Genomic DNA, 18,527 nt, shown 5'->3' on the forward strand with positions numbered 1-18,527 from the left:
ACATACAGGACCATGTGCTACTGTTTTAGTATGCATTATCTGTACTGTCCCTCATATTTAGCCAGTACTACTTTTTGCTTGAAACCGAAGATTTTGGCAAACATTCCGAGAGGAGTCACTGCTTTTCGTTCTCCAAGACATTCTTGTTTGAAAAAGCCCTTAACAGAGAGTACTTCATGGGAATATAATGCTTTCTGGTAATCAGGTAGTGAGGATCTTCCTAGCAAGGAATCATTGAAGGCAGGGGTAAATTTGTTAAAATGTAAGTGCCGAGTCGCTCATCAGAAGGCAGTTTCGACCAGCCCGTTTCTCCTGTTGGCGCTGCCTAATACAGAACCAACTACTAACAATGAATCCCTACAAGTGGGTAGCAGATGTGGTGTAATGGCAAGAGCTGCCGACTTCCGGAACTGGGGAACCAGGTTCAAGTCTCGGCGTTGGCTCAACTTCCTGTGATTCTGGGCGAATCACTTAATCTCTCTGTCCCTACGAAAATTAAATATCCTTAACTGATGCTCAAGCGCCGGGGTTGATGATTGCTCAAGTGCTAGTGTTGATGCTGAAGTGCCGGTGCTGAGCACCGGAAACCACTGGCTCAAATTAAGCACTGATTGGAGGGAGGAAAACAAATCACCTTCCTCTTAATTCCTCAGATCACCTAGCATCTCGGCATTTTCTGCATAAAGCGATTGAAGCATGTATCTGTAGCCATGAAACTCTTTGAGAGATTTGGATTAAAGAATGTGCAGACTTTAAAGAGCACGGTCTAGCCACATACTTTAGATGGCATTGAAATGGCGCACTCTTAGCTAATTATAAAAGCTTTTCCTTCTTAAAAGCCCACGAAACACTTGGGCAATTGCTGTAGCAAAAGGTTTAAAGATTTCTTCCTCCACCTAAGGCACATGAAATTGTGAACAGATCAACAAAGCCAAGGAGAAATTACACAATCTAGGGTGACACACATTGTTAAACCGGCCATATGGATGTGATTTTGAGAGAGAAGCATGCACTCCCAGCACTCTGGACTTCTTCTCCAATGCACTCTAACAATGAGTTAGGCAGGACGAAGTTCTAAATGGGGCTAAGAATCCTCGAATCTACTCTCCATGTAGCTTCTCATGTCTTCTAAACTACTGACAGTTGCTACACTCTCTGGCTAGGTAAAAACACTTACGTCCCTTTCAGCATGTTTTCCTTACGGATGAAATAACTTTGAAGCATTTGGAATGATCTAGCATTCCTATAACTTGGTTCTCATGTAATAACTGTTGATAATCAGTGACTAGGAGGGGGTATGTTCTGTCCACAGCTTTCTTTAGCGCCAAGAATCCATCTTTGGTGCTTTACAAAAGCGGCCAATCAATAAAGAAGCCACTAAGCACCACTAAATGGTTTACAAAAAACGTTCCTAAGAAATCTAGCACATTGTGGGGGCATATGTACAAAAAGTGGCGCAGTGCAGCGCGGTGGCAAATTTTTCAGCATTGTCGTTGGGTTTTGATGCCATTGTGAAAATCCCTGATACGCCCGTACCGTTCTCTGAATGCAGACTGCGAGGCGCTTCTTTGAACACGAATCCTCCGCTACGGCCTCAACTCTGTGTTATTTCGACAGCTTTCCCACTTCTGCCAGCGGGTCTACCCTTGCAGATTGCGATAATAAGACGCTGAGAATACCACTTCTATACCAGATATGTTACTAACATCCGGATTCTGGTGTCCAGTGACATTCTAGATACTTACCCCCGTCCTGATGAAGACCCCATAGCAATGTTTTAAACACGCCTGCACCTACCTGGGTCGAAACGTCGACATTTTTTTCTCTGTGTTCAGCCTCTTTTATAAAATATAATTTGTGGTTTTACATTGAGGCATGATAACATAATGTAAATTTGATTTATTTCCTTCCAGTATGTTTACTGCATTTGGGTACTATTGACCAATGTGTGTAATTCCTATAACTTCACTATCCCACCACTACCCTTCCTTGAACCCATCCCCTTGGGGCATTTTATGCTTTTGACTGTGCAGGGATTTTTATAAAAGATTTTGTATACTGCACGTTGTGATTAAAAACAATGTTGTTGTGAATATTTTGTGTATGAGTTTTGAATCTTGCAACTATTGACTGTTCATTTGGGACCACTTTGTCAGTACCGCCTATCTGTCCAGGTCCCAGTGATTTCTTGGGTTAACCCGTGTTTATACAGCACGGGGTAAAACTAAAGGGCAGATTTATTATTTCTGACGCAATCCAGCACAGCAACCAAGGTTACTGCATTGTGTTGCTGTAGTGGGATAAAGCGCCACAAATATATATTTATTAAATGGCCTGCACCTGCTGTTATCCCTGTGCTGGTTCACAACCTGGGCGCCTTCTGCCATGCATCACATTTGCACCATGGTCTATCATATCATTTCTACTGGAAACATACCGTACCATTTCAAAATCCTATGGCTATGCAAATTCTGAAACATTCTATACATTGTAAATGCACTGTGCAATGCAGCACACATGCAATGTGTGGAATGCACAAAGCTATTTGTTTTTAGGAAAGGGCACTTTGTGAATACGCTTGCAAGACTTTACATCGCTGTACATCACTTTGACATCTGGACCTAAGAATTGTGAGAAAGCTGTTGGTAGCCCACATTCAAGGGGCTCTGCTGCCCCTTCCAGATATAACATTGTGCTCACGGTAGTACATAACATGCATTTAAACACCGAAAAACGCCTTCAATATTTCAGAAGAGCAGTTTGCAACTGAAGAAGCTGAGCCCATCTTTTTAATGCGTTGAAAGAGGAGGACTAGACAGCTCGGACTCATTTGTAGCACCAAATAGAAGAAATCGAAGAGATTATTCTGAATGATCCTATTTTAACATGAAATAATACTTATGAAAATTAGAATCATGCAACATCATGAAAACTGCATTGTGAATGCTGTACAATTATTTGTATATGTGATTCAGTAGGACACCAAATAGCATAATTACTGCGTCATGGTGCGCCGCATTGTAAATGCGGCGCATCATGGGTGGCGCAAGGATAAACTTGCGTGTCGTATCTTTCCTGGCGCATCTCTGCTGATTTGCAGAGATGCGCCAGGCAACGTAAATATGCCCCAAAATGTTCAGCAACTGCTTGTCAACTGTGGTGCGTCATGTGCACGTTAACTTTTAGTCGCACCAACAGAATAAAGTAGTTTGTGTAAAGCTGCACAATTCACGTTTGCATTTTTTTCTTTAGAAAGAGTTTTGTACAGAACTGCACATCATCTCGGCCATGTCAGGTGCTTCACTATGCTAATATACTGCACTTTGCACTTACAGAATATTAGCTAAAAAAACTTCAATTTCCATAAATGTTTATTGATGACTTCATCTTTGGTGGAATCCATGACGTGTATTTGTAACCAGGCCCCTGCAGTGGAGTATTAGTCCACCGAGCCCCAAGACCTGGTATTCCATCAAAGCTTCACTGTGTGCTTGCTAACAAGGAGAAACTGTGAACATACCCTTTACTACCATACAGAGGTCATCTCATTTACTCCAGAAGATCCCTCTTTCATTGAATAAAAGTATATATATATATATATTTTTCATTTTTTTAAGTCACAGGAATAACAAAGAAAAAAGAGCGTTCATAGCACAGAAAACAATAGGAAGGAAAAAAGAAAACAAGAATTATCGAGCATTAGAACATCGACACAAATCATATCTCAGACTGTTATAAACATAATAATTGTCCACACCAGATGAAATGAATAAAAATAAATATACAAACAGTCTAAAACAATAATAGGAACAAAGAACATAAAACTGTTAGTCCCATTGACGACTTGACCAGACGCTCCCAAATTTCACCCTTGATCTTAACCCCGAAGCTTTCCATTTCATAGACCCCCTTCAGTAATAACCAAAAATCTGTCATTTTGGGACTAAGTACATCAATCCAAGCCCTAGCAATGCAAAGCCGTGCAGAGATAATAATAATTTAAACAAAAGGTTTGGATAAACAGCCTGAATCGGATACCGACCCCAATACTATTTTTTTCTTCGATAGATGAATCGCCGTGCCTGATAACCTGCTCAGCACCGATGCGAGCTCACACCAAAATGTAGTTAATCGGGCGCAGGTAACAAACATATGTCTGAGATTAGCAGCATACATATTACATTTAGGGCAGTATGACTTCGAGGAGACCTGGGAGGTTGCCCATTTCGATATTATCTTCGGGGTGTAATATAACATGAACATAGTACAATGTTGTTGCAGCTTTAGGTTATTTGAAGAGACGGCCGAGTTTATTGTAGCCATGGAATCAACAACCTCTTCCATATTAATTCCAGTTGTAAACATTCGTTTAATTTTGGCTACCGTCTCCAATCCATCATCTACCATTGCAGATAAGAAGTACTGGCAAGCTTTCTCAATTGAACCCTGAACAGAGCTATTAAAGGTAGCCCGTAATGCCTCAGGAGTATAGGGGAGGGCAAACAATCCCTTCCCTTGTATGAAATAATCCCTGACTTGCAGGTACTTAAAAAAAGAATTGTGGGATATCCCAAACTCATCTTTTAAGGTGGAAAATGACCTAAAACCACATTCATCATACATCTGCCCTAACCGTATTATTCCACACTGTTGCCACCTTCTACAGAAAGAATCCGAAAATATGCCCGGGAGTCTAGGATTATCCCATAAGAAAGTAAATTCATGTAAGTCTGGTATAGCAAAAGTTTTACAAATATCTTGCCAGATACAATAGATGTATGTATTGCGACTTATATAGCGCACGTATCACCCGAAGGCATCAAGGCGCTTGCTTAGGGAACCCGTCCTGGTATTCCCCTGTGAGATACCCCGGCAGGGTATCCACAAGGTGAAAGCCAGGCATCCCGCCGCGAGGGGCCGTAGTGGAGATTAAGCAAGCTATTGCCCAGAGTCGCAGAGTGTGACCCCGTGAATCAAGTAGGCACCGGAGCGAGAATTGTCGAGTCCGTGGAATTTTTGAGCCCAAGACCCGCCGAGGCGGGGAATCGAACCCTTGTCCACGGCCGATCTCAGCTTCCGGGTCTGCCGCCTCTAACCACTGAGCCACGCTTCTCCAGATGTGTCTAACTACCTTGAAGCAAACTCTCTTGAAATAGTTTGAGTCCGACATATAATATAGAAGAAACCCACTGTTTGGACCAAATGCGAGCTGATACCCAAACCATATTTTGACCAGAGTGGGTCCCAAAAGTAAACTCTGAATAGGATTAAGAAAAGCTGCCCAAAAATACGTTTTAAAATCGGGGAGTTGGAACCCGCCTTGCTCATACGTCAGCTTGATATATTTGAGAGCTCTCCTGGCTCTACGATTGCCCCAAATAAAACTTCCAATAACTGAGTCTAGCTGTTTAAAAAATGACATTGGAACTCTCAAAGGAATTGAGCAAATCAAATAAAGAAATTTGGGCAAGACATTCATTTCCACTATAGTGCATCTCCCAATGATAGTCAGGGGCAACCTTTGCCATCTCCGCAGATCAGCCGTGATTTTTTTGAGCAGAGGTTCATAGTTCAAAGCCATGCTTAAGAATGGACTGCGTTTTCTTTAGGTTAAGCTTATAGCCAGAAATGGAACCAAAATGTTGTTCCTCTTGTGTGATTGTAGCTATTGCCACTTCTGACCCGAAGTACATACAGCGATGATGTCTGCATAGGCCGTAATTTTTAACGTCATACCATTGAAACAAATAGGCAAGATAGATATGTTCTGCAGGAGATGCCTGATAAACGGCTCAATGTAGAGAGCAAATAGTAAGGGGGAAAGCGGGCAACCCTGGCGAGTACCCCACTGTATACTTACTGCCCATATATACAACCATTACGTTTAACAACAGCAGAAGGATTGCAGTACAATCGCTGGACCGCCGAGACATACCTCCGACCGAGGCCTAATGATAGCATAGCACACCATAAAAAACCCCAAGCAACTCGATCGAAGGCCTTCGCGGTGTCAAGCATTAGCATCCTAATCCGCTGACCCAAAGGACCTGCAACATCAAAAGCAGCAAATGCAGTGTTTATATGTGCTACCGTATCCGTACCTGGAACGAAACCGTGTTGTTCTTCTGAAACCAATAGATGAACTATTGGAGCAAGACGAGAAGCACAAAGCTTAGAACATTTTTTGGCATCTGCGCTAATAAGAGATATCGGTCGAAAAGACCCAAGATACTCCACAGGTTTGCCCTTTTTGGGGAAGACCACAATATTAGTTTTGTTCCAGGAAGGGGGAGCATCCCCTCCCTGCAGTATATCATTGACCAGCTCGAGGAGAACTGGCAACAACACTTTCCTAAAGGTTTTGTAGTACTCCAGCGGTATGGTTTCCTCTCCCACCACCTTACTACTGGGTAGAGCCTCGATAGCTAGGTTCAGTTACTTAAGGTCAGCGTTACTCTCTAAGCCCAAAGTATGAGACACATCCAAATATGGCAGAGCACTCTCTTGCAGATAAAGCCTTGTCATTTGTTGATTATAAGTTCCAGCTTCCTTAAATAAGCTAGCATAAAAGATCCTAAACTGCTCAGCTATATCTTCGGGCTTTGTATAGATGATAGAGTCCACTCCCTTGATTCCCTTGATGTGAGAATTAGCCCACTGATCTGCAAGTTGGTAAGCCAGTACTCTTCCCACCCTCTCTCCGTACTCGTACTGCTTTGTTCTAAGCTTGAGGAAATTGTTGGCAGCTTTATCCTTCAACCTTCTATGAAGTTTTTCTTTAACATCAATAATCTGGGCATATATATGTTGTTCACCCATGTCCTTTGACGCTATTGCGCAGGCATGTTGCTGTTCTAACTCAATATATTCCCTATGTTCATTGGCCAACTGAGTACAATTTAGTCTATTCTGCTTGACTAAATAAATGTATATATTAACTGACCTTAAATCTTGATTCAAATGTAGAGGTGACCAAAGAATTTTCATCCAGACCCCTCCAGTTTGTAATCTACTCCCCTTTGTCATTTGAAACTGAACTAATTTAATGCAAGAGCCAGAACCGTAAGGTTGGGATCTTTAACGTAATATTCCTACTATGTTGCATGCTGGACAATTTTTGATAAAGCAGTGTCAATAAGCTTTCAATTTTGCAACAAACACCTTTTAAAAACGTACATTAATACATAATGTATTTATTACAACAGTATATCAGTTGTGATGAATAACACAATAGAAACTAAATAGTAATATTTTAGAAAAGTTTTTGATTTACCTGCTGGTTTACAGGAAAGTTTCTATTGATCTTCTTAATCTGGGGGGAAAAACACAAAAGAAGAGAGTACTGAAGGAGGTTCAAAAGGGCAATCTTTTTCTCAAACTGAGAAACCTTTTATCTGATATTAGTAAATATTGTTTTGAATTATGAAAAACAAATATACTATACTACGCAACCTTTGCAGTCATTTTTCAGTAGTTCCGTAGTAGAACTTTTAAGCCTCTGTGCTTTATTTTTATTGACTACCCCCCTCTACTCTCCAGGAAACTTTCTTCCTTCGTTGAAATCTTGAAAGCGTTGCTGATTCACAGGGTAATAATTATGCACCAGTGCGCAACAAATCTGACGCATCATATTTGGAATTTTACATGTAGTTAAATTGGCTTTTGCCAAGTTACCTTACATTTGTAACGCAATCTTGTACTTATAAAACCTGAGGTGGTTAAGGACTGTTATTCAGATCATAGTTACATTGTTTCAATTAAAATTACATTTTTTTAAAGTCTAAAGGTGCCATACTTACACTTTAGTAAATTAGCTGAATGTGCGCAAATGTTTTGTGCAATTGTATGAAGCACACAAATGTGGTGCCTCTCTCTCACACCTAAAATATGATGTAGTTTTGCGTTTATATTTTTTGCAGCAGGACTGCACACAAAGTTTTTAATGTGAAACCAGATTTAGAACATTTATTTGGTAACCAGTGATGGGAAAGCCGTGTCACAATTACAGTTGCCTTCTACCAGTACTCATTACTCAAAAAACCTGAATTTCATTACAATTTTTCACTGATTCCCCTTTTCAATTGTCCGCAGCAATAGAACACAACACACCAGCAAGAGTGGACATCAAATGGCGCTTGATATATAGAATTTCTCCAGATTACATATTTCATGTGGCTATCACACATTGTTTAAAAAACAAAAATGTCGAATAAGTCCTTTATGGAAATGAAACAGAATCACATTGCTGAAAAACATTTCGTACTCATTTAGAGGTCAACACCAATCGCTTACTGGAGCAGAATAAGAACATTTTTCTTTGATGCGGCTTTGAATTATCCAGACGCAGCTTGCACAGGTAAGTGCAGTGGGAAGGGAAGGCGGGGCTGGGGCAGGGCGGAGTGGGGGATAGTGGAATTCGACATACAACGGGGTAGTCAAAAGTAAATAAATCAAACCAGAATTCTGCATCGCCGACTTGGCGATGCGGGGAGCGCAAAGTAAGTGGTTTTATTTATTTAATTACTTCTCACTATCCCCTCGTATTAAAATAAAACCCTGATTCATTTTCCTAGCTAATAATATTTAGGCCAGGCAAAAGGTTAACTATGCCAGGTTGAAATAGCAGTTTAAAACTGTACACATAGTACACACCTTCAGACCTGAAGGGCAGGCCTGAAGATGTGTTTCGCATTGCTACTTTATTAGATGGCAGAATGAGTGCTGCAGCTCACTGGTGGCATTTAATTTGCAAGCCCTAGGTACATACAATACAATTTATCAGGGACTTAAGAGTAAATGAAATGGGACACTTAGGTATATGCCAATTTACCTTTGTTTAGGAGTGAGAGCAAAATCACTTTACCTCTGGTTGGCACAGGTAAAGAGCACAAAGTTCTAGAGCTAAGAAAGACGGTTTCAGCATAGGAAGGCAAAAATCTGGGGGAATACCATGCAAGAGATGGTCCTATCTAACACCCATCATGAACACCCATCCACTAACTGAATTCACCCAGACACCTACACTTGACTCGGTTCACAGTATAGACTGTAACAGAGCCCTATGTTGCATACAAGCAACAACTACAAAAACACGTCTTAGTCAAGCAAATACTTTTAAAGATTGAAAGATGAAGTAAAGCATGTGAAATATAAATGGTGCTTCCATCTCTCACACAGATTACCTTAAGGTTTTTGCAGCCATTGTTAGGAAGTGATCAATATTTTTCGGATTGGTGTCACTACAACGCATGCTTTTACCACGCATGCCTTTACAACGCGGTTTTTACCACGCAGTCCATTACAACGCATAATGCTTTTAGGCGCTGGATAGTGAATTATTTAATTTACTATTCCAACTCCAGTCCCCGTGGATAGCAGGGAAGGTGTTGGATAGTATATTAAATACATTCCCTATCCTAGAGCGCCCCCCAGCGCATTGCGTTGTAATGGTTTGCGTGGTAAAAGTTGCGATGTAATGGTAGTGCGTTGTAAAAAATTCGTTGTAACCGTGCTACACCATATTTTTCAGCTGCAGAGTTAAGTGCATGAATTGAGTATGGCAGGGAACCTTTTCGAAGTCCTATTTTATCACTGCTGTGTCTGAGCACTGGCAGGACCCAGCTCACTGAAAGCCTTGACTACTGCACTTGGAAAGAATGACAACAATGAAATGTAAACACTATGGGCCTCATTTATGAGAAATGACGCATCGCTGCGTGAAAGCAGCGATGCGTCACTTCTCAGTGCGCACTCCTTGCGACATACCTGATGCTTCATATTTACTGTATGCCGCATCATGTCACACGGAGTTACAGATACATCAGTATTTCTGACGGATCTGTATGGCGCAAAAGTGACGCATTGCTGGAGTGTGTCACAAAAGTGATGCAACTCCAGCAATGCGTCCTTTCACATGGGGCAAGCCCCATGTGAAAGGGCCTGCGTCAGTCTTACGCCTGCTGTGAGGCAGGCGCAAGATTTTGACGCAACGGCGTCCTAGTAGTGACACAGTGAAATCTCATAGAGTTCACTGCGTCACTTCTAGGAGGCTTTTTGCGGGGGAACGCCCCCCCTGCATACATTATACGTGACGCAGGTATAATGTAGCGCAGGGGTTTACAAAGTGATGCATAGGTCTATGTTAGCAACCACTGATCCAGGCAAAGCACGAGGCAGTTATGGAACAATGGTTAATCTTTGGGCAGTTATGGAAACAAAACTCTGTTTTGCAGTAATGCCCAGATGTGTTTCGTATGTAATGCGTCTGGTTCGCCGCAGTCCTCCCACGTAAAACAGCTGGTTATTTTACAGGGCTGCTACTTCTATGAGGAAACTATTCTCATTAGTCCTGTTTGCAGAAACTCAGTGCACCAACGGACCAGCCCCGTCAGCGCTCATTAACGGAATTTACAATCTGCCTTAATGAATACGCACTGCAATACAGCCGCCATGAGAGACTCCATTTGGAGAGGGTGAAAGTAGAAGAATTGGTTTATTTTTATGAAACTCGGCTCATTTTGCGATGACTTTATTAATGGTATTTTGGTCGCTCTGCTGGTAATTTAGTCATTAAAAAATGTAAGCAAACCTTGCAGGCACCCTCAATTAAAATACACCAGATCCCCGAGGCAGCCATTTTATAGCGTTTCTTTAACCTTTTCTTTAAACTTTTGATGAACGGAAGAACAAACATATTCATTCCAAAAGCTAAAGGTATGTGATAGTTTGGAGTGCTGCAGGAAGTGTGTAATTTGCAAAATAATAAGTGGTGGGTCCCAAAGATTTGCTCAGAAGATTGCAGCCTGCAGTATTGAACGTTGTGGTGCCGAATGCAAAGGCTCTGTATTCTTGATTCCATATAATGCCACTTTAATCTGCTATTAGACTCATCCTGCCCCTTTATCACATTCTGTTTGCTGATTTCCATCTTTCGCTTTCTCCTTCTTTCCTTCTTTCGTTCGTTTTTGTTTTACCCTCACTTGCTCTGAGTCAATGTTTGATGAGAAAATGAGAAAAACAAGTGCGGGTCCCCAAAAATAAATGCCGTAGGCCCCTCCTGCAACCACCGCCCAAAATAAGCACTGGCTGCAGGTTTCAAAGTTGCAAATTCCTTGCGGTTAACCCCTTCCCTGCTGCCGTTGGCCGTCGGGAGCACTACCTCTCTGGTGCTGCGAACGTCCAACGGCCGACGCAGCCCCGCCCACTCCGCGGAACTCCGGCACTGCCTCGAAATAACGGCCGCGGCTAAGGTGTTAAACTACACCATGTAACATGAGCCTTAAATATTATTGCAATATAATGAAAACAATACCCTTCAGATCCACGGAGGAAGTGAGGTTATGTTTACCATGTTACTACTTCCGTTACTTCAGTTTCATCGCTACCACACCCCCAAGCTCCACTCCGAGGAGGCCTCAGACACACAGGCAGCGACCACCCATCAGTCATACCCTTTACTCAGGCCATCCGAATCAGGGCAGGGTGGAAGACCAAGTTTAAGTACCTTCTACCAAAAGAGGTAAGCAGAGAAGCGTGGGCCATCAAAGTACACCATCCAATGGCCTCCAAACATACTTCAGCTTCAGGACAAGGGTCCTAAGGAAGGCAGCAGAAAGCAAAAAACTAGAGAAATAAATCAGAACTACCCACATTTTCAGTGCTAGTAGCCGGTCCTGGTCCCTTAACCAAGAAGAGCCCAAACAGACAACAGGACAAGGAATTCTCTTTGTCGGTAGAAAACAAAAAAACTGGAAAAATAGAAAACATCTAATTGTGGGACGTCGTAAGAGCACAACATAGAGTCTGTCATAGAAAGACACACAATAAGGAGTTCGTTTCTGGAAGCCTATAAGTTATAGAACCTGTAATGGATTGATTGAGGATCCTGCGTGATGAGAGTCCAGAGCATTGTTTTCCATTTTGTGGGACATGAACACACGTCATGTTAGTTAGATATGGTACCTAGAGGAGGAGGTTGCGTGCGCTGGTGTTGTCCTGTTTTTACGACCACTTGCACTCTCTGGAGTAAGATGCATACCCTTTGGAACTTTCTCCCAGCTTTGATATTGCTCTTTCAGATTGAAGCAGATGTATTAGGGCATAACAGAATTGTTCTAGTTTGATAGTATACATTCAGAGTGCAGAACAGGTGTTTCCTTTATTCTAAGCAGGTCTCAATATGTGTAATGTCACTTGTTTGACTTAGAAGAATACTCTCTGCATTGTAGAATAGGGTATTTTACCACAGGGTTTTACCAGGGTTTTTTATACCAATCTATAAAAATATTGAATCACAGATATGGACTACCACTACATTATCAAGGTAAATACACAGTTAAAACTTAACGGGCCATGTCAGAGTTTGGCAAGAAGTATGCCATCAGTGAGGGGTGGCAGAGAACATTCCGACTGCCACCTTGAAAGAATATCACCCACCAAATGTAGAGATACCTACCAGCCAAGCAGTGATCTCTGTACCTCCAGAGTAACTGCCACCATACTGGTTCCTCTGAAGGTACAACTAGTTTGGCGTATGGCTGTTACCGGTTTTGACTTCTGTACAAATAACATTTTGTTTTTTAAAAACAAACTCCCAACGTGGAGGCCTGTTTTTGAAAAACAAATAAGTAATGAGCTCCTTCCCCAAGGCTGCTGTTTCTCTGGAAGTGGAGGTTAGTATTTGTATTTTAATGCTTGTCACTGCCAGGTTTTCCCTTCTGGTGATGGACAGAATAAAGTACATCAAACCATCAGCCCTCAATAGGGCAGGCGTTCTTATGCCCTAACTTCGACATCCAGCACTTAGTCAGGTCATTGGAGTACGTTTTCTGTTGACAGAGACAACTAGGGCACTGCTGACGGTCTGCCCAACTCAAAGGAGGGTGTACAGACCAGGAATTTGGCACGCATGGCCTTTCATTACGTTTTAATGAAGTACCCTGTCAGTCAAACTCTAAATCAAATGTGCAAAACCCCTGAAATTATATTATATTATTATACTTACCACTGCAGATAATGCATCCCATAATTTACAGTACCCACCATGTCTTTTTCCAGACAGCCTGTCATTTGTTCATATGCCATTTGAAAGTGGAGTATTCAGCATGATGGGCAGTATGAGTAAGGGTTTGTACTGTGTGTGTTGTTAACCACTTTCACATTTTTTAGTGGATTTGCTAATTTTTGCCAGAACCGCAGCTCAATTTGTTTCTGGGAAAATTAATTTTCCATTATTTAGTGATTTTTAATGCAAAATCGTCATTTTAAACACAAATTGGTGCCTGCTTTGCTTTTCACAAAATGGTGGTTACTAAATGGTGATTTTCATTAAAATCACAATGTTAACACAGCAAACATTTATACTCATTTCCCCCCACTCATAAGTGCACACCCCCACCTATTAAATCATTTTTTAAAAACAGAATTTTAAAGATGGCAGAAAAAATCAGTACGCTTCATCCACCAATCACACTGAAAAAAAAAACAATTCAAAAGGTTATTGACAAGATTCATGATTTTCTCCATTTCATTTTTAAATGGTAGAGATATTAAAAAGTGTTAACCATTTAGAGCCTGCTTGGCAACTTTTTTCATGCTTATGCGTAAAAAAATGCAGAACGTGTTAACACCAAGCCAATGAAAACACACTTTTGAATACATTTTTAATTTTATGCCAAATTACATGTAAATCTATTCAGTGGATTTTAGGTCGAGCCTAGAGCAGCGCATGTGCTGCTTGCTTGACTTTTAGTAAGGGGGTTTTTAAAGTGCTACCAGAGGCTTTTCCTGGCCTCAAGTTTGCGTGCACGTGCGCGCAGCCACCATGTGGGTTTCTGTCAAGGCTCATTAAGCCTTGCATGCCTCTATCCGTGCTTCAATTCCCTCCCCCTGCCCCCACCACAGATCGCGTCACTCTGCTGGCCTCCACTCCCCCGCATCTCTATACTGCAGCAGACGTGTGCGTGGACAATGCTTGTTTGACTTTTTGTTTTCAAGTTCCGAGAGATTCTCTTGTGACCGCTGAGCACACGCACACATCTCAGCTTTTCTCACGTGCAGAAACATAGAAGGCAGGAATGCCTGAAAAGGAAGACAAGCCTTTGAAAACCACATTTCTTCGAACAAGTAGTGATATACCTGATGACGTCAACGACAGGTCTACATTTTTTCAAAACTCTGTTTTGATTTTTGATCAGCCAATCACCTACGTTATTCACCACCTGCAAGAACAATGCTTCAGACATTGTGCTCCAAGCATCCCCTCATCGAAGGGCACACCTAGTGCCTTGTGCTCTGCCCTTCAAATGCTGGGATCACCGCTGCCCTTGCAGGTGACACCAAGCGTCCTGATATGACATAGGTTTTCTGGACACTTGCAGCAAGCCATGACCGATTTATTTTCAGTAGCCTCCTTTCTTTCTCGCCCTGTGCTCTCGTTGGCTTTACATTGACACCTTGCGTTTTTGTAGATGATTTTTTACCCAGCTTTTCTTTTTTGTTTGAGTTTTCTTTGGTTTTGGGTCCAACCTCTGCCCCTGAGCCGGCATTAAATGATTAGCTCATTTCAGGAATGTGCACGCGCGTACGCATGTTGCTGTCCTCCTGGGTTTAAGACTGTAACAGGGAGTGTGTGCCAGTCTTTGCTCGGGGGACGCACCCTCCAACACTCACACTGGCAGAACACAGCGGAAACTCTGCCCTTCTTAGAATACCGTTCGTCCAGAGGGGCTGATGATGTCCAGGCTTCGTTTTATGAGCGGAGAGCCACCTACCTCACATGGTATTCTCTCTATAATATGGCGATGTGAACGTTGGGCCCGCCATAAAAACAAACTGTTCACAAGACAATATGTACCTCAAGGTGCTACACCGTGTAGGTGAGTTTCATGGGGGATGTCTGTTTTAGAGTTTATTATCCAAAACCAGACACATGGGGGAAATCTATCACAATGCTCTTGGCATTCTACTCTTGATTTCAGTTGAGAGGACGAAACCGCCAATGCCCAGGTACTGGGACAGAGGCATCTGTGCGAGCATTGTGACATGAATATATCAACCTGAAAAAATCAGGTTCTGCTCACAGGTACGTGATTGTCTCACTCCTAAAAGGATCAAGACAAAAGTTGTGATCATTTTAGGCACATGGTGATAAAATATAGCTCTTCCAACAACTGATCACCGCTCCCAAGCGCTCATAGGGCCTCATCAGGATGACGGGCGGACTTTGCCCACCCGTCATCCCATCGTAAATCGGGACCGCCCACCATAAGGGCGGGGGTCCCGGGGGTGCTATTAGGATGTGCCCGCCACAGTGGCAGGCACATCCTGTATTTTCAGCATTGTGGCGGGCGGTGCTCTCTGCACCTCCCGCCACAATGCTGAAAATGCACTTTCACATTGTCATTTACAAAGCGGCAGGCACCGCGCGGTGCCTGCCGCTTTGTAAATGACAATGAAGGGGGGTACCACAGGTACCCCCCATGTGCACCCCCCACCTGTACTTCACTCTGGGGGTCCGCAGGGGGCACCCAGAGTGTAGACTGCATGCCTTTCCGTGGCGGCATCGCCGCCGCGGAAAGGCACTGAAAACCAGACATCATAATATGGCTGGCGGTGTCTGTTAGACACCGCCACCATATTATTCCTTTTCCGCCCCGGCCGCAAGGCGACTGGGGCGGAAAAGCGGCGGACGGTCTTTCCGTCCGCCGTGGTCCCCCCCGCCATCCTAATATGGCGGGGGGAAATCTGGTTATAATATCGGGCGGATTGCCTCCACCAGGCTGGCGGTGGCCACCGCCAGCCTGGCGGAGGCAATCTGCCCGATATCATAATGGACCCCTTATTGTCAGAAGTTAGACCGAATTGTTGTGATCTGAGTTTAACTAGTGACCTGAAGGTTACAGCATGTACCCACGACCAGTGCTTGAAATGGAAAAATAGAAGTGCATGTAATCTGTAACAGAGTACCAGCTTGTTTCTGAGAAGTCCCGGTACTCTCCAATTAAAAGTATGATGTCACTCTTGAAAAATGCTGGTACTCTCCCTCTAAAAATAAACAAGCATTGGCATAGCCAATCGGTCTCGCTTTTGGAACCTTATATATATTTAGTTATGCAGCACACTATCCTTGGTGCAATAACATCAACAGTTAAATGGCCAAACACTTATAATTTCTCAAAGGCGAGACCCATTGGCTATGCCAATGCTTGTTGCTCTAGTCATGAGGACTATTTCCCAAAAGAGTCAAAAAGAGAAAACACAACTCTTTTGAACTCCCTCTTAACTTTTTCCCCCGGGGCTGATCTTATAAAAAATTGGCATGCCAGATCGTAGATGGGTTTGCTAGGCAACTGCCAGTTTTAGTGCAAATCTCTCCAATGGATCAAAAGTTAACACAAATCAAAAATGCTTTTCAATCAAAAGTGCATCTGAATCATAAGTACATGGTGGCAACTACCATAGCGTAATAGGAGTAGAGATTTACTAGTCTACTTTATACAGTTATGTGTCATCATACACAAAAGTGAAAAAAGCTCTGAAATTCAATAGATATGGTGAGCAATGCACAATGTACACCACAATCCATGCCCACCCATGTTTTACTCAACCGCCGCCCGTCCAGGTAAGAGCAGTGGGGCCGTGTGGGGGTATTTCGACAGACTATGATGAGGAAAAATGTTATAAATAATTTATTTTCCCTCGTCATCGTCTGTCGAAATAACCCCCATACGGCCCCACCACTCTTACTTGCATGGGCCACGGCTGGTTTTGCTCTGTGTAGACAGTTATTTTGCTTCATATACATACCATTGACTAAGAGGTGTACTAGGATAGCAGGGTGCATGAGTCATGGAGTGCATTGTGTTCTATAACTGGTGAATATCAGGCACTTTTTTGGTTTGTGTTTCTGGTTCCTAACTGACCTTTCACTGTGTTTCTTCAGTGACATTCATGTTTTTGTGATTTACTGCATTCACTTGCCACGTGCCCATTCTTTTCTGTGCAATACCTGTGGCCAGTCCCTGCTGCCAATTTGCTGCTGCTGTGCTTAATAGAGGTTAGGGCCTTTTCTGGCCTTGCACTGGGCTTTACTTGGTAGCCACCAAATGTCATGCGTATTCCTCAAAGAGCGCCAATGAATTTGAGAAACCCAAGAGTAGGCTAAACATGAAAACTCTGCCAAATTTCTTGCAGATACATCAAAGAGTGTCAACGTTATTAGTCCTTTAGAAATATTATGACTACCCCCTTTTGCTATACCTGTAGTTGGCGTAGCTTGCTGCCCGTCACATTTGATACAGCTTCATCTAACAGCACCACATTTATAAGCAAATTAATATTTTATTTTCCCCTGTTTCACTTTGCCCTCTCATTGAATAATTAGCACAACACATGAAAACTAATCCTTCTGAGCCTTTTTCATAGGTACACATAGGTGCACATCTATTAGCAGATACAATATATGTGTTCCTCTTTTTTTTCTAAGTGGGCTCCAACTTGATGCATCTTTGCGAGTTTGGAAATACCAAGTGCCAATGTTTTTCAAATCCATTACAGATAGCATCAAATGGTGCCAATACTATTAGTAAATAAAATATATATTTGACCCCCCTTTATTTTTGCCCTCTATGGAATCTTCACCAAGCTTGAAATACCTGCACATGGGTAACTTGTTAACTGCCTGCTGCATTTTATGTAAAGTCATTGAACTGTGCCAAAATCATAAGCAAATGGAAATGTTATTGATCTCTCCCCCTTTAACTTTGCCTGCCTCGATGGACTGACACAAAACTTGACATATTAATACAAAAGTAATTCTTTCAGCATTCAGTCAAATAGTGTGCAGATCCATCACACAGTGCACATCTATTAGCAGATAAAATATATGTGTTCCTCTTTTTTTTCTAAGTGGGCTCCAACTTGATGAATCTTTGCGAGTTTGGAAATACCATGTGCAATCTCAACATACAAAGGGCATGATTCACAAGTTAAAGTATATAAAGCAGTACTACAGAAGTATGTCTTACTTATTAAAAGCTACAATTCACAAACTTGCAACAGCGCATCTGCACCTCCACCTCTAATGTATGTTATGTGGGAAGTTCAATACTAAGGGGCTCATTATGATCGCGGACAGACTTGAGTCCGTCCGCGACCATCGAGGAGGAGGGAACCTCCGCATGGCCTGCGGACTTCCCTCCTCTCCAATTAGGATGTGACCGCCACCCTCCGGTCACATCCTCTATTTTTAACATTGCGGCTGGTGCAGCTTCAAGCTGCACCCGCCGCAATGTTAAAAATGCATACATTGCATTTGTATGTAGAAAGCGCCAGGCACCGCGCGGTGCCTGCCGATTACAGCAAACAAATGCAGGGGGGTACCATAGGTACCCCCCATGTGCACCCCCCACTCCCCCTTCACCCAGGGGGCCCGCAACGGGCCCCCGCAGTGAAGCTCCGTATGCTTTTCCACGGCAGAAAACCCGCCGTGGAAAAGCATTTCTTTTTGGGCATCCTAATATGGCTGG

At 42.7% G+C, this 18,527-nt stretch overlaps 1 protein-coding gene across 1 annotated transcript in view; it reads right to left on the reverse strand.

Annotated features, from left to right (window-relative positions):
• The window catches only part of SNTG1 (syntrophin gamma 1), a 1,650,669-nt gene that overhangs the window by 802,058 nt on the left and 830,084 nt on the right, over positions 1 to 18,527 (reverse strand). The window contains exon 11 of the mRNA XM_078686185.1: positions 7,274 to 7,312. Coding sequence (XP_078542311.1) covers positions 7,274 to 7,312 — 39 coding nt within the window. The remainder of the gene's footprint in view (positions 1 to 7,273; positions 7,313 to 18,527) is intronic.

Source organism: Lissotriton helveticus, chromosome 4_1 (assembly GCF_964261635.1).
Source record: "Lissotriton helveticus chromosome 4_1, aLisHel1.1, whole genome shotgun sequence".
Taxonomy (NCBI): Eukaryota; Metazoa; Chordata; class Amphibia; order Caudata; family Salamandridae; genus Lissotriton; species Lissotriton helveticus.